The sequence below is a fragment of the Odocoileus virginianus genome, chromosome 17 (assembly GCF_023699985.2).
Source record: "Odocoileus virginianus isolate 20LAN1187 ecotype Illinois chromosome 17, Ovbor_1.2, whole genome shotgun sequence".
Lineage (NCBI taxonomy): Eukaryota > Metazoa > Chordata > Mammalia > Artiodactyla > Cervidae > Odocoileus > Odocoileus virginianus.
The window spans coordinates 43,406,404-43,431,271 of NC_069690.1; the positions used below are offsets into that span (position 1 = coordinate 43,406,404).

Sequence of the window (24,868 nt, forward strand, 5' to 3'; positions counted from 1 at the left end):
CAGGCAGATTCTTTACCATTTGAGCCACCAGGGAAGCCAGAAACTAAGGCACACATTGTCAAAGCCACCAGCCTGAAAAAATGTCTCCTGAACTCTAAAACCTCGCTGAACTTCATTCAGGATGTAAAAGGGCGGAGGGGAGAGAATTTTTAAGAAGGATTTCTTTAGAGAGAGCAGCTTAGGGCAGGTGGGATGGTGGCTACCTGTCCGCCTCCCATCTCAGTCCCACTGAAAGAGTTTCAAGGCACCAGGTGGAAACAGGTGGTGTGTGTCCCCTAGGATTAGGGACATGGTGGATGGCTGTCAGAACTCCACCTGGGAAAACTCAAGGAGGACAGGCAGGCTGGCCCTGTGTTTGTGGCAAAGCAAAGTCCGTGGGCTGTCTGCATATGCGTGGTTTGTTCAGACAAGGAACACCCATGTCCCCCGTGGACCTGTGGTGGGCACAGGGCAGTCACAGTGGAGGGGGCGCCTCAGGCCATGCCCAGCAGGGCCACCGATGTGAGCAAGCCAACTCTGGCAGAGGAGAGATGAGACGGATCTTCAGACCCCAAGAGACAGAAGAAAGAGGAACGTCTGCTGGAATCGAGAGCAGAGGGAGGGAACTTCAGGAGGATGATGGGGATGGCGCGGGAGAGAAGCATTTGAAAGAATTCAAAAAAACCCACAGGGAAAGACTCAACTTGCAACACCTGCAGAAACTGCATGGAGCCAGCTCACAGCAGCCCCAATGCAGGAACAACGTCCCCGTCCCTCTCCCAGTTCTTGCCCCTGTCCAGTCCCAGAGAGGAGGACCTGCAGCTTTGAGTGTTACCCTGACTGGACACTCCTGTTTTAAAAATTAATTGGTTATTTTTTGGCTGCTCTGGGTCTTCGTTGCTGCATGCGGGTTTTCGCTAGTTGTGGCGGGGGCGGGGGGCTACTCTCTCATTGTGGAGCTTGGGCTTCTCATTGTGGTGGCTCCTCCTGCTGCAGAGCTCAGCAGTTGCGGCGCTAGAGCACAGGGCATGGGCTTAGTTGCTCCAAGGCACGTCGGAATCTCCCCAGAGCAGGGGTCGAACTGTGTCTCCTGCATTGGCAGGGGGGTTTCTAAGTCACTGATCACCAGGGACGTCCCAGACTGCAAATTCTCATCAGCATTTGCAGCCTAGGTTGTGTGTCAGTGGAGACTAAAACACTTGATAACCCAGGAGTGATGGAAAGTCAAGAGTTCCCTAGAGTTTTTGTCCCAGGCAGAAGAAGAGCTTCACCCACTGAAAAGTTATAAAGGGACAGTGAGAGACAAAAGTCAAGCTACCCGTGATCTCATCCCATGAGTTGTTGGTTCCATGGCCTTCAAACGACCTTCACTGTCAAGGACGAGGCCTGTCAGTATCCAGAACATCCCCCTCCATTCATCTCTGGAGAGCAACTTGCGGAGCGGAAGCTACTTGGAGGAGCGGGTGGCGCTGCTTGGCCCCTGCCCGGCATCCTTAACCCAAACGGCTGGGGACAAGGCTGCAGACTTCCCAAATGGCTGCCACTGAGCCCCACCTTCAGGAAGGAAAAGAACTCCTGCCGGGGGACATTTCCCCACTCTCCACTGCTGCTGAAACACCATCCAGAGCTCGTCCTGCATTTCTTGCTGAGCACCGTCCGCATCGCCAAGCCAATGGCTGGAGTCATGTGTAGCCCAGGGAGGTGAACGTGAAGGAAGTGACAGCCAGAGCTCCGGGCTCTGCTCGCCGTTTCCTAAGGGCCTGGGCAGCTCACGGTGACTCTGGCGGTCCTGAGTTCAGTGCTATTTCTGGTCAGTGCCCCGTCTGGGCTGCTCCCCATCATCGATGTTGACAGGACAGTCTCGTCACGTCTGTTCTATGCTGATATGTTTGAAAAGATCGTACTAAAATTGGATGCTAGAGTGCATCACTGAGTTCCTGGGGGTTATCCAGTTACGATCTTCCAAAGATGTGGGTGGGCCATCCGGATGCTGTGACACATTCAGGTGCTCCCCCCAGGGAGCTGTTTACCCCCCAGGAAGTGACCCTGTCGCTGGGCAGAGTCCCAGCAGGACCGTGGACTGACCTCGGCCGCCAGCCTGCCTCCAAGAACTCTGCGGAGCTAAGACAAGGAGAGGAGAGGCTGGAAGGAATCCAGAAGGTTCTCTATCCTCCAGGAGATGGGCAGGCAGCCATGGAGTCAACAGGGCATCAAGCTCAGAACAACCCGAGATTTCGGGAGGCTGGCATCCACCCGCATCCCCACCTCATTTGGAGACGGGCAGAACCCCACATGCTCCCATCCTACAGTTGGGCCCTGGGAGTCACCCTCACCTGTGGTTCCTTCTGGGATCTCCGTGGGGGCCTGAGCGGCTGCCTGCTCACCGGGGGCTCCCTCATCCACTAAGGGTGCTGTCACATCTGGAAACCACCAAGAGTGGAAACCACCTTAGAGGCTGGGATGGGCCACGCCACGCGCCTCACCTTGTGCTCTTTGGGGATGCAAAGGTGCAGGAATGGGGAGGCAGGAAGGGGACTCAGCCGCATGCAAAAAAGCAACCCCACAGAGCAGGGCCCAGAGCCGTGCTCCCGCCTGACATCTCCCCAGGAAAACATGAATACTCTGTCCAAGAGGCAACCACTTATGAGACAACCAGGCCCTCTACCAGGAAAGCCAGAACAGCCCACCTCTAAACACTGCAGCAAAAAGGACTGCTGGGGATGGTTACCAGTATTTTTAAGGAAGAAACGTTGAAAATCAGGTGACTGCTCACAGATGTTTGATCCTTACAGCAGTGCAGAACAGGAGAAGGCAAACTCTGCAGTCAGGGCTGGAGGCTATGGTTCTGCTGGGAGACTGGCTTTGGGCAAGTTCTTTGTTCTCTTAGGGTCTCAGTTTCCTCATCTGCAAAATGGGAGGTGCCTTGACCTTCAAGTTTTCTTCCAGTTCTAATCCCCCAGTAGTCATGTATGGATGTAGAGTTGGACCATAAAGAAGGATGAGCACTGAAGAATTGATGCTTTTGAACTGTGGTGTTGGAGAAGACTCTTGAGGGTCCTTTGGACAGCAAGGAGATCAAACCAGTGAATCCTAAAGGAAATCAACCCTGAATATTCATTGGAAAGACTTATGCTGAAACTGAAGCTCCAATACTTTGTCCACCTGATGCAAAGAGTCGACTCATTAGAAAAGACTCTGATGGTGGGAAAGATTGAAGGCAGGAGGAGAAGGATGAGATGGTTGGATGGCATCATTGACTCAATGGACATGAGTCTGAGCAAGCTCTAGGAGATAAAGGACAGGGAAGCCTGGCGTGCTGCAGTCCGTGGGGTCACAGAGAGTCAGACACAACTGAGCAACTGAAGAACATCGATTTCCCTGTCTGCTGGAGCCCATGACCCTTGGTTATAAAGCACAGACTCCCCTGGGTGGCAATGAAGAGGCCTGCTCTGTCTGAGGTCAGGTGCTTGACAACAGGCCGACAGATGGATCCACCTTCAGAGCAAAGGCCAGAGGGAAAGATTCACCACTAGGAGTTGCTGTCGGTCTCTCATCAAGGTGAACACTTCCAGATCGGCATTCCTCTCTGAGCAATGTGCTGGCATACTACCAAACCGTTCTGGGCAAACAGGAGGAGGTGTCAGCTTTAAACGCTTTCCAAGAGCCTGAGTCAGGTTCGTCAATTGGAGCCCTTTTTATTGTGGTCATCTCGGAAGCAGCCTGGCAGAGCTCCACCTCAGCAGCTCCCCGCCATTCCCCAAGCCATGAGAGTTGAAGCTCTTGGGACCCTCACACGGACAGGGTCCAGAATGTAGCAAGACGTGGTGGGAAGATTCTTCCAGAATAAATTAGACTTGGAAGGCTGGCCTAAAATCTGGCATGAGTGCTTTGGGACTTTCTCAGGGCACTAGGCAACCTGTGAAACTGTCTGAACGGGATCAGCAGGCTAGGTCTTGCATCACTGGCTCTAAGAAGGAAAGCAAGGAGCATTTGGTCTGGTTTTCTCTTCACTAGTAGGCTGAGAACCTTGGAGGTGGCGGGGAGGGCAAGGAGGGGAGTGGTCACATCCACTATATCCTTATACCATCAACTGGCAAGGAACTTGACAGCCACTTTCTGAATTCATCCAAAGGTGGACGCCTGGGGAGATGCTGGGGCCAGGTTCTCACCAAAGTCATGGGCAGGGCCCAGGGAAGTGCTGGAACCTTGGAGAGGACAGAGAGATGGAGGGGCATACTCGGCAGACTAGTTACTCAAAAGCCATTCACAATGCCCCTCTCCCTTGATTTTTCCTACGAAGGAAGCTGAAAGGCACAATTCTCAATGTTTTAGCCTCCCTTATAGCCAGAGGGCATCAGAAAACCCAGTTCCAGCCAATGGGACATAAATGGAAGTTGGCAGGTGGGGCATGTAGAAAAACTCTTGCTTTCCTAATAAAAAGGGAACATATTTGGTTTCCGGGCTCTTTTGGTCACTTTGCTTTGCTACTTTCTCCTTGCTTTGAAGGTAGATGTCATGCCTGGAGGTGCAGCAGTCATTCTGTAACTGTGAGGCCATAATCCAGCCATAAAAGATGGCAGAAGATAAAGACAGAAGAGCAATGATGACACTGAGGAGCTGCTACTCGAGTCCAGATGTTTTATTATGTGAGACAAATAAACCTCTTCATATATATGCCACAGTTAGTTGGGTTTTCTGTTACTTGTGATCAAACATAGTCTTTCTTTTGTTGGCTGTGCTGGGTCTTCCTTGATGCATGAGGGCTTTTTCTAGTTGCTGTGAGCCAGGGCTACTCTCTAATTGCAGTGCACGGGCTTCTCATTATGGTAGCTTCTCTTGTTGCGGCTCATGGGCCCTGAAGCGTGGGGGCTTCAGTACTTGTGGCACACAGGCTTAGTTGTCCTGCATGGGATCTTTCCAGACCAGGGATCGAACCCATGTCCCCTGCATTGGCAGGCAGAATTTTTACAACTGGACCACCAGGGAAGTTCCTCAAACATAGTCTTGACTGATATGGATGGGAAGCAAGAGAAGATGGTCCAAGGAACACCTCAGGAAATACATCAGAAGCTTTACAATAATAACCTAGATACCAAGTGTCTACAGAGGACGGGTTAGAAAAGATGGGCTGGAGCTAACACCATGGCCAAAGTCCAGAGGCCCAGGCTCAGCTCAGGAAATGAAGAATACTAAACCAAGAGCAGTCCCAAAGGGTGAGCTTGGAGATGTGCTCTGACCTGCCCTTTCCTGAACCAAACCACTGCTCGGGGACCTGGTGGCTCATGGGAGAAGTGTAGAGAGGGCAATGGACAAGGAGCAGGGGCTTTGTGGAGCTGAGATCAGGCCCTGCTCTGCCACAGATCCCAGCCTGTTCAAGTGTGGCTGCCTCAAAGCTCACGCATGACGAAGCTGCCCCTCCCTGGCACTAGCGAGCAAGGCATGAAGACAGCGCATGGCTCCCACAACATTTGGGGCCCAAGCCCCATCTGCAAAGCACTGAGCAGGCATATCTCTCAGCCAGAGGCAGCGGCAAGTGCGCCAGGAAGGGTGGCATGTATTAGCTGGCACGTGTGAGCTCAAAGCGTGGCTAAGCGCAGGTTGGAGCATGGATGAGCTGTTTGAATGAAGCCGTGAGAGGAGGGGGGCCCCACCTTCCGCCGTCGGAGTACTCTTAGCATCAGAGGTTTCAGAGCCTGGTTCCTCAGATCCATCATCGGCCGGGGTCTGCAGGGGAGACTCTGGAACATACACAATGAACCCCTCAGAATGGCTGCCTCGCTCCACCCCAATTTCGACCTCAGAGGAACTGGGGAACAGTGCCTTTTGGAGCCGAAATCACCCAGTATGGACCCCAGATAAACGGACTGTGGTCTCGTGGTAAAACCACGAAGGGGACCAACCCCACTCCCACCCCACAACTGGGCCCCCACACCAGGGTCATCAGGAAAGAGGCACGTGATGTTTACCTGTTTGGGGGCAAGAAGAGAAATTGCCTTTTAATTAGCTTGTGGTTCCAACTGAGACAAAGGCTCTGATATTGACAAATGGGCAGCAGACACCAGTGAGCTAAGCCACAAGTAAACTTGGGGCTTTGTCTTTCCTTACTGGAGAGGCTCACAGGAGATCATTGCCATGAATTCATGACAAGTAAACACCTGGGAAAACACTCAGAAATCGAACTTCTTCCTCTGCAGAGTAATTAGCTCAGGGGAGACACAGGACCTACTTCTAACCGGACATTGGGCTGTGTCTCCTAGTCCTGCCCAACAAACCTTGAGTTATACCTGAAATGCCAGTCATTACTATTTATGGGAAAACTGCCCAATCAGAATCCAAAGCCAGGGGACCTCTGATGGACTCTGCAAAAGCCACGCTACCTGGCAGGGGAGTAGGGGCGGGGGTTGAGAAGCCTTGGAGGTAGAGGACAGGGAACTGGTTCTGCACGAAGCAGACCCCAAAGATAAAAAGAGGCAAGTGGTGTTTTAGTACACTTTGAGATCAGACATCTCGAACCCCCTGCTGGAACGCCATCCCTGGACACCCACCCTTTGGCTTCACTGATCCAGCCAAAGAAGGACTGATTCTAAAGAAGCTTCCAGTCCTGAAGCTTGGGAAAACCTGCCAACTCCCTCAAGCAGGCTTTGGACATGGTGAAGAATCATCACGCAGACTGTCTGCTGGGTCTTACTGTGTGTGTGTGAGCTGAGATTCTTTTATTGGTATAAAATCACAACTTCATATCTATCACTTTAACCACAATTCAGTGGCATTAAGTACATTCACCATGCTGTGTAACCATCACCACTATCTATATCTAACACTTGTTCATCTTCCCCAACAAAACTCTGTACCTATTAGGCAATAACTCGCCCTCTCTCCCTCCCTCCCAACCCCTGGAAGCCTCTATCTACTTTCTGTCTCTATGAATTTGCCTCTTCTAGATACCCTATAAAACTGTACAACATTTGTCCTTTTATATCTGGCTTATTTCACAAAGCATAATATTTTCAGGGTCCATCCATGTAGCATCTATCACAGTGTCATTTCTTTTCCTGGTTGATGTATATACCATCTTTTGTTTATCCATTCAACCATTGATGGACACTTGGATTGTTCCAGGCTTTTGGCTATTTTGAATAATGCTGCTATGAACATTGGTGTACAAATATCTGTTCTAGTTCCTCGTTTCAATCCTTTTGGATATATCCTTAGGAGTGAAATTGCTGGATCGTGTGGTAGTTCTATGTGCAATTTTTTAGAAAACCACCAAACTGTCTGCCACACCTGCTGCATCATTTTATACTCCTACCTGCAATATACAAGAGGTCCAATTTCTCCACATCCTCACCAACACTTGTTATTCCCATTTTTAAAATTATAGCCATCTTAGTAAATATGAAGTGGTATCTCATGGCGGTTTTGGTTTTGTCTGCTGGGTCTTATTACCTACCGGCCTTGACTGCCAAAGCACAGGAGTCTATGGGTGTGATGGTGCCTCAAACCCTTGCCCCCCAAACACCCCTCCCCCAGTCCATCCCCAGCCTGCCACTGTGATCATCTGCATTATCCATGTTAAATTTTTTGGATGGAGGGAGGAAAGATGGAAGAAGCCTCTTCTGACTGTCTTAGTTGGAAGGTCTAACAAGTTAACTCATTAACACCTTTTAATTCATGCAGGTACACTGTTTTATGAGTTAACCAACTTTCACCCACTTTGCAGCTCTCTTTGGCTCCATCTAATCCTATTCCAGCTTTTAGCATCTACTCAGATGCTCTCTGTTCTAGTATTTTACATGTGGTTTCTTGTCATTATTCAAAAAAGTCTCTGTCACCTATCTGAAATGTTGCTTGTAAAGTGACACCTTCTGTCAAGTCACACCTTTCACTCTCCATATAAAAATAATTCATTCTAAATCCTTAGTAGCAAGAACAAATTTGAGGAGAACTCTGAAAATCTCTTAGGTATCACTTGCTTTCTTGGCAAGTATATTGTTTGGGTAAGTTTGTTTAAACTATCTTCAAACACTTTCACAACAGTGACAAAAAAGTTAGCAACTTAAAATCTGCATATTTATATTATATATTTACACATATACCTGTTTTATCATAGAACTTACAATGACGTTTTATGTTAAAAGAACTGAGGAATTTCAGCAACCGTACTTAAGCACCTCTAAGGCACAAAATAACTTGGTAAACTTGTTCTTACTTTATAAATTGAATTATTAGATTTACAGAAAAATTGCAAAGATAGACCAGAGGATACCCCATTGCCAGTTTCCCTAGTTATTAACATCCTACATTATTATGGTATATTTATTTCAACATGATATATATTTTTTAACTTAATTTTTAAACCAGGTTACCCTAAACAGAGCATCATTTTTTTCACTGGCACAATTAATTCACCTGGGGCAGAATTCAATATGTTAGGATCCTAAGTTGGATGCTCTCCCACGTTAGCGGTAAAGAACCCGCCTGCCGATGCAGGAGACTTAAGAGATGCAAGTTCAGTCCTTGAGTCAGGAAGATTCCCTGGAGAAGGAAATAGTAGCCCACTCTAGTATGCTTGCCTGGAGAATTCCATGGATAGAGGAACCTGGTGGACTACAGTCCATGGGATCGAAAAGAACTGGACACGACTGAAGGCGACTTCGCACACATGAAGACTTCAGTAACTGAAGTCCCAGGCGGACTTGGCTGAGAGTGACCAGAGGCAGAAACAGCTGATGTGGAGTGGAAGGCTGTATTACCCCGTGACCTCAGAAAGGAAATTGTCATCTGTTAACTAGGGAAGGTAACCTCCGTCCTCACTGGTTACTGTGAGCAGCGCGTGAGACGCTGTTGGCCGAAGCCCTTTGCCAGCTTTTTAGAGTTCTACAGAAATGTCTGAACCATCCTTTTAAGCAAGTCCCATTATAAGCAGGGTACTTGCGCTTGGGCTCAGTCCTGTCCGATTCTTTGCGACTCCATGGACTGCAGCCCGCCAGGCTCTCCTGTCCGTGGGAGTCTCCAGGCAAGAATACTGGAGTGGGTTGCCATTTCCTCCTCCAGAGGATCTTCCTGACCCAGGGATCGAACCCATGTCTCCTGCACTGGCAGGCAGATTCTTTACCACTCAAGCCACCCAGGAAGCCCCAGAAGTAGAGTAGTTATATTCTTTTTCTTTTTTTTTTTCATTTATTTTTATTAGTTGGAGGCTAATTACTTTACAATATTGTAGTGGTTTTTGTCATACATTGACATGAATCAGCCATGGATTTACATGTATTCCCCATCCCAATCCCCCCTCCCACCTGAGTAGTTATATTCTTTACCACACAAATCAGGACACTCGAAAGTGAAAGCAGCAATACTGCTAATGAAGCAGGAAGCAAATGGTGGCAAGAATTACTTCCTGACACTGGGAAGGGAGATTTGGGCTGATTGGGACCTCTAGGTGGAGCAGGCATGTTCCCCTCCATGCCCCTCACCCAGAGCTTCAGGCTGGGGGCTCCCAAGAAGGTCAGAGGGCAGACTCTGAGCTCCCAGGACAGTCCATGCCTTCCCTCACCTCCCCCAACTTGGAGCCCATTTGTCTGATTCCCAAGCTCTGCCTCCAGTGTGTTCTCTGCTTAAACAGGTACAGAGAAGTCAGCCTTTGAAACAAGGGTCCCCAGTGAGTCCTGAAACATCTCCAATGTGGGAATGATAGCTCTGCATGCTTCCCCAACCCAGGGCTCCTCCTGGTGACCCTGCCTCTCCCAAGGACACTTCTCCGATGGATGTACCAGGAAGAGGTTCCCTCCCACCTTGGAACTCCACCACGTCCATCCGCCACCCCACGCCCCAGGCTGCAAAGTGTTTTTATTACTTGCAGCATTTAAAGAGAAAAGTCGACTGCCATTTTGTCTCCTTAGAAATGGGTTTGGAGGACAGGGACCTAGTCTTTCTTATCCCGCTCTGAGGGCTGCTCCAGGGAGCACTGGCCCCCAGGGACACTGTGGGAGAAGGGCTCCTTGCAGCACAACCACTGCTCCACGGGCCAGCCTGCTGCTCCTCGCACCAACGTGGGGACTGGCAGTCAGAGCCAGAAAGAGGGCGCTGTGTGCCCCACGGGGCTCCCCAAACTAGGTGGGGATGAGAGGCAGAGAAGAGGCCAAGCCACTTTAGCCAAAAGACTGTATTATAGAACATTTAGAAGTTGATGTGGTTTAGTGCTATAGGTACAACAATAGGAAACCCAGAGCTAATCAACTCTGGCCAAATAGGGACCTTACAGGCCTATTAAGGAAGAGGAAAAAAAAAATGTATAAAGTCATGCATTTTTAAAATATATATTTATTTATTTTTATTTATTTATTTGGTTGTGCCAGGTCTTAGTTGTGCACGTGGGATCTAGTTACCTGACCAGGGATCAAACTCAGGCCCTCTGCACTGGGGGCAAGGAGTCTTAGCCACTGGACCACCAGGGAAGGCCCTAAAGTTATGTATTTTGCATGCTAATGAATTCTGCTGATTTATAGGTTCATGGGTGTGGCTAAAGACTCAACAGATTGCCCTTGTATTAATTAGACTGACAAGCCCCCTGCAGTCTTTGTCACAATACATCCATGCATTGTGGCAAACTCTCCTTTGCAAAGGCAGATTTTCAAATAGCCTCACATTTTGAGTTCTGTTGGTTCATTCAAATGAATGAGGTTTCAAATCTATGGATAATCTAAAATAATAAAGTATTTAAAACTCCTTTAAAAATCAGGATGCAAACACTTCCTGCCAGCTCTTCCCAAAGCAGTATGGCTGCCTGTGATCTCCAGGGCGCCTGGCCCTCTAGGCAGAGCTGTGCACTAACCTTTCAGGCCGGGGTCCATGTCGCCCTCATGGTCTTGCAGGGCATAGTCTCCCTGGGCATGATCTTCTGTCACGTCGAACTCCTGGCGGGGCTCAGCCATCCTGGTTCAAGGCCCACCTGGGGAAAAAAGATGGGCTGTGCTCAGGCTAAGTGCTGGGGCGAGGGGAGGCGGGGACAGGGAGACAGAGGTGCCCCTCCCCACTTCATGGAAGGCAGATTTCTGCCTCTCCTTTCCCTTCTCCAACGAGTACCCAGCCTCATCTGGAGGGGTATCTCTGCCCAAGCATTATCAACATGCATGTGTGCACTTTTCATTGACCAACATCACATCAGTTCATATCCAAAACCACCAGGCGGGCAGGTTCAAGGGGCCTGATTTGTTTCTATGCCCAATGCTCTTTCTACTTCATGATAGAGCAAATGCTGCTGACCAGTACTTTGATGGTTTCCTGTTTTTGTTTTTTACAGAGAGGGAAGGCATTGGTTGGGCAGTGCCAGTAAGGAAAAGGAGGTGCAGAGAAGCAACGTGATTGCTCAATCATACCCAGGTGTTCTGACGCCCCAGCTCTGAGCCAGGTGGCCCCACTAGGAGTCAGAGTGGGGCTTCCACTCACCTCATTGGATCCCTTTAGAACTCTTATGTGTGCATTCCGAGGGCTGGGCTAAGTTCCTAACCGGGCACAGTGGGAGGTGTGAATTTGGGGCTAATGAGCAGCAATGCACATCCTCCCCCAAAAGCCCGAGCCTAGACTCAGCTTCAGCTCAACAGAGCCCACCAGAAACAATTTCTTAACATTAATTTTTATTGGAGCACAGTTGACTGACGATGCTGTGTTAGTTCCTACTATGCAGCAAGGTGAGTCAGTTATGCGTATACACTCATCCCCGCCCTTTCGGTCTTCCTTCCCACTCGGGACACCACAGCGCATTAAGCCGAGTTCCCTGTTCTGTTCTTAGTCTTGCATTCCTATACACTAACAATGAAAGATTAGAAAGAGAAATTAAGGAAGCAATCCCTTTTACCATTGCAACAAAGAGAGTAAAACACCCACAAATAAACTTAGGAGGCAAGAGACCTGTGTGCAGAAAACCATATGACACCAATGAAACAAATCAAAGATGACCCTAATGGAGAGACAAACCATGTTCTTGGATCAGAAACAATCATCTAATCATACTCTGTCTTCATTGGCTTTTTTTTCTGTGCCCCATTGCTTACAGGATCTTAGTATCTAGACCAGGGATTGAACCCCGGCCCCCAGCAATGAGAGCTCAGAGTCCCACTGGACTGCCAGGGAATTCCCTGCCTTCATCTTTACTAAGAATATTTTATTCTTTATCTTAAAATAACTCATAAACTTGAATTTCTGAATTTTTGAGTATGCCCTTTTGCTTTGGTTCATTCATGCTACTCTGGTGGATTATTCCAGGTTTTACATTTTTATCTCTGTAACTTGAGTCTTCTTTTACTTTGATATCTTCCTTTTAAATTATCTAATTATCTCATATTATTTATTTTCTACTTTATATTTATCATATTTGAAACTCCCCTGTTCTAGTTGCTTTTACTTCCTGCCTTTAAAATTTATAATTTTAATCCTTTAAAATTAAAGATTTTAAAAAGTCTTAAAATCTCAGCTGTGTTTTGATTTATTTTACATGTTTATTTGATTTATTACATATATTTATTTATTACATACATACATATAAAGACATGTAATACATATATGTATTAAAATATATGCAATAAAACATATCTAAATAGACATTTATTTATTGTATTATTTATTCATTTTATATATTTATTTATTGTATTGATTTATTGTACATATATTTATTTAAATCCTTACATTGTTTCATTTTTTTACTTTGAATTTTCACTCCAGATTCATGTTAGTGTTTCACTTTTTATGTTAATTTTTTGAGATAATTTTCAACTTATAGAAAGATGGTAAAAGTTCCTCAGAGGGTCGTTAACCTTTTGTAATCCATTTAAAATGTATTTCCCTGTTATCTTCCATTTTTCTAGACTTTTAGGTGACTTAAAAAAAACTTTCCTTTTTATAATTGTAACTTTTATCATTTTTCATATTTTTTAATTTTTCATAATTTTAACATAAATCTATAATCTTTAATTTTTATTTTTAAAGTTTGGGCTGCTATTTCCCTTTCTTTGTTTTCATCTGTTCTTACCTTCTAACTTTGTTTACATTCTTTATTTTTTATTTTTTGACTGTGCCAAACAGCTGGTGGGATATTAGTTCCTTGACTAGGGATTGAATCCACGCCACCTGCAGTAGAAGTGTAGACAGCAGAAGCACAGTCTTAACCACTGGATCGACAGGGATACCCCTGCATTCTTTACTTTAAATCTCTACTTTTCTGTTATAACTTGTTAATAGTTACCCTCTCACATTTCTGATCTAATTCCACGGCTGTTTTTCAGTGGCCATGGGCGAGCTGGTAACACACGCTGGTGAGGGCAGGGCCCGTCTCCTTCCTGCCTCCACTATACTAGCTCTGGCTTCTGTGATCAGTGAGTAAAGTCAGCCACGTCAAGGTGTGGAGGGCGGACTTGATGTCATGTACTGTCTAAATGTATTATGAGTTGCAGAATGTTCTCACCTCTGACAACTATTGCACAATGTTGGGCTACAGGGTGGGAGGGTCCACCTGGAGCCGACCTTCCACGTAACACTCGACCGAGGTGGGTGGAGGGGACAGCCAGGCTTGACTCTGCGCTTATACCAGTTGGCCGCTGGCATATTCACGTCCAGCTTCATACCTCTCCCTTCTAGGCAGGACACGCTGATGTGGGTGTCTGAGCTCCCTCCTCCCTCCACTATGTAGGATAAGAAGCTGGGATGGCTTAGGAGGGTTCTAAGAATGAGGTCAGTGAGACCTCTTCTGGGTGAGGCAGAGGGTGGGAGGCCTGGCCCCACTTTGGCAGCCACTGCCTATAGAAAAGGGGTCCCTTTTCATTCTGACTGAGGTCCCTGACCCTCAAGGAGCTCTTGGGGGAGGCTCCTGAGGCTGCACTTCTCCAAGCCTCTGATATCTCCCCAAGGATGAGCAGGATGTTATCCTGGGAAGATCCAAGTCCTCATTCATCCTTCAAGGCTCAGGATTTTGTGGTGATATTCTCTACCCTGAGGTATGCTGATGGTCTATTTTCCTTAGAAAGCCCCCAAACATCAGAACCCCTGTGCTAAGAGGAACAAGTTTCATTACCCAAGGAATCAACAACTGCTCCCCACACAACCCTAGGAAGCAACACCTCCCTTACCACCTCCTAATGAAGCCTGTCTCAGGACCTGCCTGGTCACTGCCCAACTGCCAGTCCCTGAGACTGATCCATGAGTCACCTCGTCTGCTGACTCGCCAGGAGCCCCACCTGGGAACAATGACCACAGCCCAGAAGCACGAGGCCTCCCAAACTGGCTGGAGACGCTTCCCCCGGCCCAGGTGAGCCAGGCCAACCAAATCAGGTCACCCTGTTCAGCCTGCAGCTGGTTTTAGTGAATACTCCAGGTGGCGCTAGTGGTAAAAAACCCGCCTGCCAGTAAACAGGAGACATAAGAGATGGTTGCTCATATCTTAAAATCATGGGTTTTGGGGACTTCCCCGGTAGTCTAGTGGTTAAAACTTCACCTTCCAATGCAGGGCATATGTGTTCAATCCCTGGCCAGGGAAATAAGGTCCTACATGTCTCGAAGCCCAAAAACCAAAACATAAGATAAGAAGCAATATTGTAACAAATTCAATAAAGACTTTAAAAATGGTCCACATCAATATGTATACTTAAAGTTGATTCATGCTGTACAGCAGAAACAACTACAATATTATAAAACAATTACATTCCAATTAAAAATAAAAAATTTTAAATGGTCCACATTAAAAAAAAAAGACAAACTTAAAAAGCATCATGGATTTTGGAGAAAGCAGCTCTTCCCACGGAGCCTGGGAGGTGTGAGGAGCTAGGGACCCACACACGCAGTAGCTCACCACCCTCTGCTCATCACTAAGTCCTAAAGCCCATACTCTAGTTATGCCTGAAAAGATGGGCTCACTAATGAACGTAGTCTTCTGATTACTCAGAGCTGCCGCCCCAGCCCTCCTGCTGAGCTTCCCCACTGCCCAAGCACTGTCCCCATCTGTCAGCTCATTCCTTTGCACAAAGTGAGGACGGCAAAATGCACCAGGTGGCAGCCAGAATCAGCACAGGTTTGATAATAAGCATGAACTCCAAGTGACCTCAAAGGTATCGAGATGGTACTTAACAGGCAAACTCGGCATCAGTGAAAGTCGAAGCAGTGTTTGTGCAGAGTGAACCACTTTCCCTTTGGGCTTCCACTCTATTTTCCAAGGTGATTCCCACCCCCCTGGCTTATGTCCAGCTCAGAGGGGCTGCCTGTGCTGTGGCTGCCCTGGTCCCTTCCCTGCCCATCTGCACAACGGATGGGATGACACATGTGACGTGGTGGCTGCTTTTCACTTAGATGAGTCTGGAGGTGGGCAAGGTGGCCAGTGTGGACTTTGTTCACAGGCATGAGCAGGGAAGCATAAAAGAGGCTCTCTAAGGTCACTTGGGCAGTGATTGGCAGGGCCAACTGGACAGGTAAGAAAGGACTGTTGGCAGGGAGGTGACCGCACTGGTCCAGGCAACAGCAAAAAGGCCGGAACCGGAGAGTAGGAAGAGGGCACGGAAAGGAAGGGATAGGTCCAAGAAGTGTATTTTAGACATTAGACTGGGTTTCAAAATTGGGTTGGGGTCAGAGAGAGAGATCAGAGTCCAGAATTACACCAGAGGTGGGGGCTTGGATGGCTGGGAAAGAGGCAGGGGGGGGGACACAGTCAGAGGGAAAAACATCAGGGGCTAAAACAGCTGGTCAACAAGAGTGGGTTCTGTCTATAAAATATCGCTGCTCAAAAGAATCCCCCGCACCTCATTTTACTAACTTGTGATTGATTCGATTTAATAAGTTCTAGAAAATAGATTCTGCTCTCCCTCTTGATTTCCATTATAATTTAAATTTTTTAAGTATTCAAGTTTTATTTCTATTTATTTATTTAAAAATATTTTTTGGCCTCGCTGCATAGCATGCAGGATCTTAGTTTCCTGACCAGGGATTGAACCCATACCCCTTGCAGTGGAAGCGCAGAGTCCTAACCATTGGACTGCCAGGGAAGTCCCTATAATTTGAAATTGTTGTGGGATTTGAAGGGCTTCCCGGGTGGTGCTAGGGATAAAGAATCTGCCTGTCAATGCAGGAGACACAAGAGACACAGGTTTGACCCCTGGGTCGGGAAGATGCCTTGGAGTAGGAAATGGCACCCCACTCTAGTACCCTTTACATGGAAAATCCCATGGACAGAGGAGCCTGGTGGATTGGACATGACGGAGAGCACTCGCTATGGATTTGAAACAAATGGATCTACAACAGAACAGTATTCCACTTTAGTTTCAGGTCAAGAGTCAGCAATTTGTTTCTGCAAAGGACCAGATAGTAAGTATTTTAGGTTTGTGGGCCGTGCCTTCTGTTACAACTACTCACTCTGCAGCAGAGAAGCAGACATTGGTAATAGATGTATAAATGAATGAGCATGGCTGTGTCTCAATTAGTTTATTTACAGACACTGAAATTTGAGTTGCATAAAATATCATGTGTCACAAAATATTTTTCTTTTCTTTTTTTTCACCATTTGAAAATGTAAACACCATCCTTAGCTAACACCAGATTTGGCCTGCGGATCACAGTTTATAGACTCCTGCTTCTGACTTTTCCAGTACTTATTCTTCTCTCTCTCTCTCTCTCTCTATATATATATATATATATATATATATATCTCCATAGTGAAGTTTTTTAATGTTGCACATTTTGGTCTCCTCCTATTTTCTCAGTGAGGATTTTTGCAGTGATGTTGTTTCTTGTTTGTTTTTATAAATAGTATTGTTTCTAAAATTAATTATTTATTTTTGCTGCACCAGGTCTTTGTTGATATGAGTGGGCTTTCTCTGGTTGCAGCAAGTGAGGGCTATTCTCTAGCTGAGGTTCGAGGGCTTCTCACTGCTGTGGTTTCTTTTGTTATGAAGCACAGGTTCTAGGGCATGGAGGCTTCAGTAGCTGCAGCTCATGGGCAACAGAGTGTGGACTCAGTAGTTGTGGCACATGGGCTTGTTTGCCCTGTGGCATGTGGGATCTTCCCAGACCAGGGATCTTCCTGAACTGGTGTCCCCTGCATTGGTAGGCAGATTCTTAACCACTGGACCACCAGGGAAGCCCCCTGATGTTGATTTTTCTTCAGTTGCTTCCAGAGGTTTCAGGGCAGGAGCAGGAGAACTAAGGGTCATTCTGGGGCTTGAGGCTGTGCCCCACTCTTCTGGGGACTGGGGACAGCATCTGTGGTATAAGCCCGTGTTATGAGCCAGGCTGCCTTAGCTCCATGGAGCAGATGACAAGGCAGTGGGTCTCACTACCCTGGTTCCAATGATCCCCCACTTCCCTACCACCAACACCACCCAGCAAGGCTGGAGAAAGTCAGAAGCACTAAAAGGAAGCTGAAGGAATTGCAAGGAGAGATTAAATCATCCTTAAAAACACAGGCTACTATTCAGTATGCAAAATAAACTGTGAGTCTCAAGTGCCAGTATCTTCCTTTGGGATAAAAAGTGGAATGCATGGGAAGACCTCTCTAAACAGGGAGGCACCCCGCCCCTGCCCCTCCTGCTAACTCCAGGACGGCAAATGGCTTTAGGTTCATGGACCTCCTGGTTCAGTGAGGCCACCAGAGCAGTCATATTAAGAAAGACAAGTCCAGGGGACTTCCCTGGTGGTCCGGGATAAAGAATCTGCCTTCCAATGCAGGGGATGTGCATTCCCCTTAGAAGGGGATGGCAGCCCACTCCAGTATTCTTTTTTATTTATTTATTTGGCTGCACCTGGTCTTAGTTGCAGCATCTGGGATCTAGTTCCCTGACCAGGGATCGAGCCCACGTATCCTGCATTGTGAGCTTGGAGTCTTAGCCACTGGACCACCAGGGAAGTCCTTTCTCCAGTATTCTTGCCTCGAGAATTCTGGAGAGAATTCTCCAGAGAATTCTCTGGACTAGAGGAGCCTGTAGTGGGCTACAGTCTGTGGGGTCACAAACAGTCAGACACCGCTGAGCAACTAACACTTTCACTTGCACTAGGAACTGAGATACCACACACCTCAGGGCAATGAAGCCCACGTGCCACAACGAGAGAACCCCGTGTGCCACGACAAACACCCAGCACAACTGGGAAAAAAAAAAAGACAAGTCAGAGTTCTAGAGCATCTGTGAAAGGCTACTCGACATAAGCAGCAAATAGAACCCACAGGAGGATGTTCTCTGAAAGTAAAATGAAGTAGCTCTTCTGAGTCTCAGGACAGACGCTGAGCATGAGAAGGCAAGTCCCATCGGGTGGGACCTGTCTGGGTCGCTTGTGCACAGATGAGGAATCTGGGAGGTAACCCACCCAAGGTCACACAGCCAGGAAGAAGCGATGGCAGGATGCAAAGCCTGTGTCCTGACGGCACACTCGGGCCCTCACTGCCGGTTCTTCCAGCCAGGACCATCAAACGGCCCCCAGTTTCCCATCGTGGCAGCACAGGTCTGGGGTGTGGAAGCAGTACTGTCCAGGGCTCACACCCCGAAGCTGTGACTTAGTCACTTCTCCTAGCCTCCTGCATGTCACCCAGTGACTCCGAGCTCCTTTCCTGCTCCAACATTTTATTCTAAGTGGATCGATCAGGCCTGTGTCCTCCATCTCGGAAGCCCTGGGAGGGTCGGTCACAGGACAGCAGGAGTCTCTCTAGCCCGGGTCTGGCTGATAGGCAGGGGGGCCCTGGCATCCTGGTACAGCTGAGGGTCTGTACACCCAGCCCTGCCTCCCTCCTTTCCCACTGTCACTGATCCCTGGTGTCTCCCAGGGGAGGGGAATGACTTCTCTGGGAGAACTGGACAAAGAACAGATAAACCAGCTGACAAATGGCACAACTGCACGTCAAAGACAGCAGACTGAAAAGACAAAAATAAGCATAACTCTGAGGTGGGTACACAACCCAGACAAGCTGTGGTCACCACCCCCTCACAGATCCCTATAATCTAAGAGACGCGCAGACAGGAAAGTAAACATGCCAAGAGCTGTTGTCCAAAGGCCGTGCTCTGCTTTCTTATTCTTTTAAATCAACCCATCTCTTTCTCATTCTCTCTGATCTCCTCCGTTCTGTTTTCCCAGGCAGTGACCCAGAGGCGCTGGGTTGGAAGGGAAGGAAGAAATTTTAGAGCGGCGGCACAAAAGTTGAGTTAGACCAGGAAATGAAAACGGGCCCCTTTTTTAGGGACCCTTGGAAAAGCACGGCCACCTGACAAGAGAGAGCAAGAACCAGAGGGTCCTGGAGTCTCTCCACGTCATTCTGTAGCTGGTAAATTGAGGCCCGTGATGGGGAAGGGGCTTGTTTGTTCATGGTGTCTGGTCCTATAGAATCACAAGCCCCTAAACCCAGTGGGAGCTTGGGGGCAGTGGGGGAGGTCAGGAAAAGGCAGAAAAGTGTCTGCAGGGCTGAGAGGGGGTGACAGAGGAACAAAGGGGACAGAGCAGGTGAAGAGAGGCTAAAGGCGAAGACAGGAGAGGGGAAGGGGCTGAAGGCACAAGGAGGTAGGAACCCCCTGAATCAGACATGACTGCTGCAAACCACTCTTTTTTTTTTTAACTTTTAGGTTGAGACTTTTTTTTTTAAAGCACCTATCTGTTGAGCTCTTCCTGTGAATGAGGCATAGTGCTTGCTTTTTAAAAATAATTAGTTCATTATTTTGACTGCGCTGGGTCTTCGTTGCTGTGTGGACCTGTCTCTAAGTTGCGGCGAGCAGGAGTTACTCTCTAGTTGCGGGGCACGGGCTTCTCACTGCAGTTGCTTGTCCCGTTGCAGAGGACATGCTCTAGGGCGGACGGGCTTCAGTAGTTGCGGGTCACGGGCTCTAGAGCACAGGCTCAATAGTTATGGTGCACGGGCCTAGTTGCTTTTTGGTCCCGGTCCAGGAATCCAGTTCGTGTCTCCTGCATCAGCAGGTGAATTCTTTACTACTGAGCCACCACGAAAACCCCAATCTAGTCTATTTAATTTTTCTGATTGAAATAAAATCCACACAACACACAAGTCATTTTTACTTTTTTTCTCTGTGGCCGCACTTTGCAGCATGTGCATCTTAGTTCCCCGAACTAAGGGATTGAACCTGCACCTCCCTCTAGTAGAAGCTTGGAGCCTTAACCATGGAAGACCATGGAGACCACCATGGAAGTCTGCACAAGTCATCATTTTAGAGTGAGCAACCATCACCTCTATCTCGTTCAGAAATACTTTGATCACCCCAGAAAGAAACCCTGTGTCCATTAAGCACTTCCTCATCCTCCTCCTCCCCCCATGCCCTGCCAACCACTAATCTACTTTCTGTCTCTGTGGATTTACCAGTTTTGGAGATTACACATAAATGGAATCATCTAATGTGGGCTTTTGTGTCTTGCTTCCTTTGCTTAGCATAATGTCTTCAGGATTCACTTGTGTTGAGGCACGTGTCAGGACTTCATTCCTCGAATGGTATTTCATTGTATGAATGCACCACATTTTGCTTATCCATGTATCCAATAATGATTACCACGGTCTTTTAAGTTTGGAAACAAGATAATATAGAGCTTTTTTTAGTGTGACATTTGTCTGATAATGGTAAAACCGGGGTGGAGGGAGAGGAAAGGTGAGGGCAGGAAGGGGTGGGATGGTGGAAGAGAGGGATGACAAGGACCCTCAAATAAACTTCAGCTTCTTCCTCATTTTGCCAAGGCTTCCCCCGGCCCCGAGACCCTCAGGAGCATAGGGATGTGCAGGTGAGACCTCGGGTCCCTTTTGGTCCCGAGGAACAGGGCTTTCCCCGCTGTAAGATGGATCAATTTTCCACTTGGTAGAGTTCATGTGCTCTGTGTGCTGAGCTCTGCTTAGATGCAGAGGCAGCTTTGTTTTTGATCATTCCAGGCCACCCTCTGAGTCACTCAGAGGTGGATGACGGAACCCCAGGCGCCCAGCCCAGCTCAGAGGTGACTTCTGCAGCATCACCACGAGACCCTGCTCACTATTTGAAGTACACCTGCCATTTTCCTGGACACTTTCCCAGGACACAACATTTGGCTCACCACAAACCTGTGAGACGGGCAGGATGCAAAACCCAGCCAGGTAAAGGGCCCCAAGAGCCTAAGTGACTTGCCTGAGACCACCAGGGCAGCCTGAGACCTGACTTCCCTCTGGAGGATAGATTTCTGGCAGTTTAGATGCCGCTCTCTGTCTTCGGCCCCAGGCCTGTGCTCCTACCCATTTCTCCAAGGGGTCTGCGGGTTTCAGCTGACCTGGGGCCGTATCTCCCTGAAGGAGATGAAGACCAAATAGCCTTCCTATGCCTACTGCCATTCTTCCTATTCCTTCTAATCGTCTTACCCACAGCAATGCATTCTGATTCTAGAAAGCTCCTCGAGTAAGCCAGGGCAACAGTGGACACTGTTGCTGGCTTTGGAATATGAACAACATCTGTTTATTCGAGTCCTGACTATAAGCCAGTCGCAGAGACATCAGAAGAAGGGAGGAAACAGGGGAGAGAGAGAAATGGAATCTCTGTAATACAACAGTCCCACGAGAGGAATTGTTCTCCCCACTTTCTGGATGAGGAAACAGGCTCAGAGAGGTTCAGGAACCTGCTGAGCGTCACACAGCTAGGAAGAGGCAGAGTAGGATAGGATGTGAACTCTGATTTTCTGATGCTAAACTCATCTTTCAGATACTGTATCATATTATTGCCTTCCCAACCAAGAGTTTAAAAACAGCCCTTTTCTCCTCTGCCTTACCCATGGAAATGATCTCGTCCCGGCTGGATGAAGTTAAGAGTCGAGGACGGAAGGAAAAAAGCCTGTGTCAGGGGCTGGTCCGGCACCCTGGCTCACGGGCCCCATGCAGGATGCACTGTCTTTGCAGTCCGCTCCCAGGAGGAGCTTCTTGTGTGCAAGAGTCCCCTCCCTGGAGGCGCCGGGTGGGCTGTGTCCGGCGGGGCGGCAGCCCTCGCTAGGGGGCAGCACGTGCCAGGGCCGCGGAGCCGGCTTGCAGCAGCCCAGCCGGCCGCCCAGATTCTCCGGGAGGCAGCAGCGCAGGCTCCCCGGCCGCCACCGTGACTCAGCGGAATCACTGCCCCCAGGTCCGGTAGCGCCGTCCAGAAAAAGGACGATCGCCCTTAGACCCCCTCAGATAAAAAACTCAACTGGAATTCCAGAGTAGTGATACTGGACAACTCTGGGACTATACTGAAGTCCCTGAATTGTACATTTCAAAGGGTGGATTTTATGGCATGTGACATATCTCGGTAAAGCTGTTATAAAAAAACAAACACCCTAAATGGAGCTCTCAGATAGTGGAAGATCAAGTAGGGAGAAATCTAAAAATAACCTTAAAATGAACTTGGTTCTCCAAGGTTATTTTTGGCCCCTGCGTCCCCTCATTCCTTTGCTCTGGTCCCTTTTCTGCTCCTTCATGAATTTGCTGTGTGTTCTGGTGAAAAACAGGATTCCTCATAATGACAGGAGCCATGTTTCAAGCATTTTTCAAGTATTGGCTCATTTAATTCACACAACTGCCTCTATTATTACGTCTGCCTCTACAGGTGAGGAAACGGAGGCACAGAGAGGTTGAGGAACTTGGCCAAGGTTACACAGCAGACGTGTAATGGAGTCATGGCTCTGGTGCCAAGCAGCCTGGCCCCAGAATCAGACTCTGTGAAGCCAACTGGCAACAGTGATTCAATCAAGCAGTGATAGAGGTAACCCATTTTAGGAGCATCAGGATCTGCTCAACTGAGCAAAACTTTTCTTTTGAAAACTTTCTCTTTTATTTACATTCTATTTTGTAAAACATATCTATTTGGCCATGCCACATCTTAGTAGCAGCACATGGGATCTTTAGTTGCAGCATATGGGATCTAGTTCCCTGACCAGGGATTGAACCTAGGTCCCCTGCATTGGGAGAGCAGAGTCTTAGCCACTGGACTACCCAGTAACCCACTACACTTTATTCTTTAATGTTTACGGTCCAATTGTTTTGCTTTAAGATATTTACATTTGAGATGAGTGAAAGGCAGGCAAGTAGTCCCCTTGGGGGAGGTGAAGTCTGGGCTCCAGGTCAGCAGGAAATCCCTCTGCTTAGGAAGTGGGAAGCCAACTGCATGAAAGAAAGAGAAAGAGTCTCTGGGGTTCAAGTAAACACTGGGCTGGCTCATGGCAGCTCTGATGCTTCAGATGCTCTTCCCTGACAGCTGGTCCCAACTGGGAGCTGTGTCTCTGTGTCGCTCCCCTCCTCTCACGCCCCCGGCAGACAGGTGGCATCCCGCACCCCCACAGCACAGTGAAGTTCTCAGAAGACTTGCTGGAGGGAATAGGGCCTGGCAAACCTCAAAGGAACTCTAAAGTGTGAGCTGTGTTCACGTCCCATCACTGGGTACCAGAGAATGTTCTAGAACCAAATCTGACCAATAATACTGATAATGATAATTCCTGGATTTCAAGCAGAGTTGCCAAATTAAGCGGAGAGAAGATGAAGGAGCCCAGAGAGAGGAAAGACTTAGGTTGGTGAGAAGAAACTGGAATAATCCTGGGCCGCAATCCAAAGAGAACAATCAACAATTGTCCGAAAGCATGAATGAAGCTGCTTTCTGGGGGGAGGTGGTGCTGCCGTGCACACACGATGTGTCATGGCTGATGTCAGCTGGCTCATGTCCACCACTCAGAAAATCCACAGATTGTGTTGGAGAGGACAATTCTGGTCTTAAGCTCAAAGTTTCTGCTTTCTTTTTTCCCACTCCTTTGTAACTGCTGGTGTAGCTAAACAGTTCTGGAGCGTCTATTAGGGTGATACAGCATGCTTGCGTGGCCTTTGTTTTCAGAACTGCAGTAGTTTTCCCTCCTAACCCCTTCCTGATAAATTACTGATCAGTTAGCCTTCAATGAGGACATCACTGCCACATGTGGAGGTGGCCTCTGCACCTGTCCCATTCAGGGGCTGCCAGTCACCAGGCCCTGGTCACCACTTTCATTCTGAGATGAGTCCCCTGAACTCAGAGCACCAAATGGATAAAAAGGAATCTCTTCTGATGTCAAAGCCAAGAAAATCAGAACAAAAAAATTGCCTTTTTTTCCCCCCTTGGCCAAGCCACCCTTAATTGAGAGAGAGAAGAGAATTTATTGTTTTATAAAAGTGATTCATGCCATGCTGTGCTCAGTCCCTTCAGCCATGTCTGACTCTTTGAGACCCCATGGACTGTAACCCGCCAGGCTCCTCTGTCCATGGGATTCTCTAGGCAAGAATACTGGAGTGGGTTGCATGCCCTCCTCCAGGGGATCTTCCCAAACCAGGGATTGAACCCATGTCTCCTATGTCTCCTGCACTGCAGGCCGATTCTTTATCATTGAGCCACCAGGAACCCCCAGAGTCATTATTAAAAAGTCAAATACAAAAACGTGAAAAAAGGAAAGCAAAATAACCACTGTTAACATTCTAGGGAACTTCCTTGCAAGCACCTCTCCTATATACACATATAATTTTCCCTAAATGAGACCATATTATACCAGTAGTTCTGTAGCTTACTTAATTTGCTTAATAAATATGCTGATATTAATAAGCTTTATCTTAATTTCTGGTTGATCTCCAATGGATACAATTTCTAGCTTTGCTGTTGTATCTCGGCCCTCCAGCTCTGACATGCAGCAAGTGGTTCATGACCCAACAGAAGATTACACTTAAAAAGTGCTGGGGCGGGGGGGACTTTGAAGTTCCCCCCACCTTTTTTTAGCCACCCATAATCTTCCCATTTATTAACGGGATACTGTTAACACATATTATATCCCATTAGTGCTCATAACAACCTATGTGAAGGGAGGGTATGTCATTATCTTATTTTCCCCATCTTATACACTGATGCTCACTAGCCCAGGCTGAGGGAGGGCATGTCATGCC

The 24,868-nt window shown here is 47.8% G+C and overlaps 1 protein-coding gene across 21 annotated transcripts in view; it reads right to left on the minus strand.

The window, feature by feature from the left end:
• The window catches only part of MAPT (microtubule associated protein tau), a 120,874-nt gene that overhangs the window by 43,278 nt on the left and 52,728 nt on the right, over positions 1–24,868 (minus strand). For 11 of the 21 annotated variants that reach the window (XR_011492356.1, XR_011492355.1, XM_070479600.1 and 8 more), the window contains 3 exons: positions 10,811–10,927; positions 5,631–5,717; positions 2,313–2,399 (listed from right to left, as the gene is read on the minus strand). Coding sequence is in view for 19 of the 21 variants with exons in the window: in XM_070479600.1 (XP_070335701.1) it covers positions 2,313–2,399; positions 5,631–5,717; positions 10,811–10,910 (274 nt within the window). In the remaining 2 variants the exon portion in view is untranslated. Of the gene's footprint in view, positions 1–2,312; positions 2,400–5,630; positions 5,718–10,810; positions 10,928–22,975; positions 23,078–24,868 lie in introns of all 21 variants that reach the window. The other 10 variants (XM_070479610.1, XM_070479599.1, XM_070479604.1 and 7 more) reach the window with 3 other exon arrangements.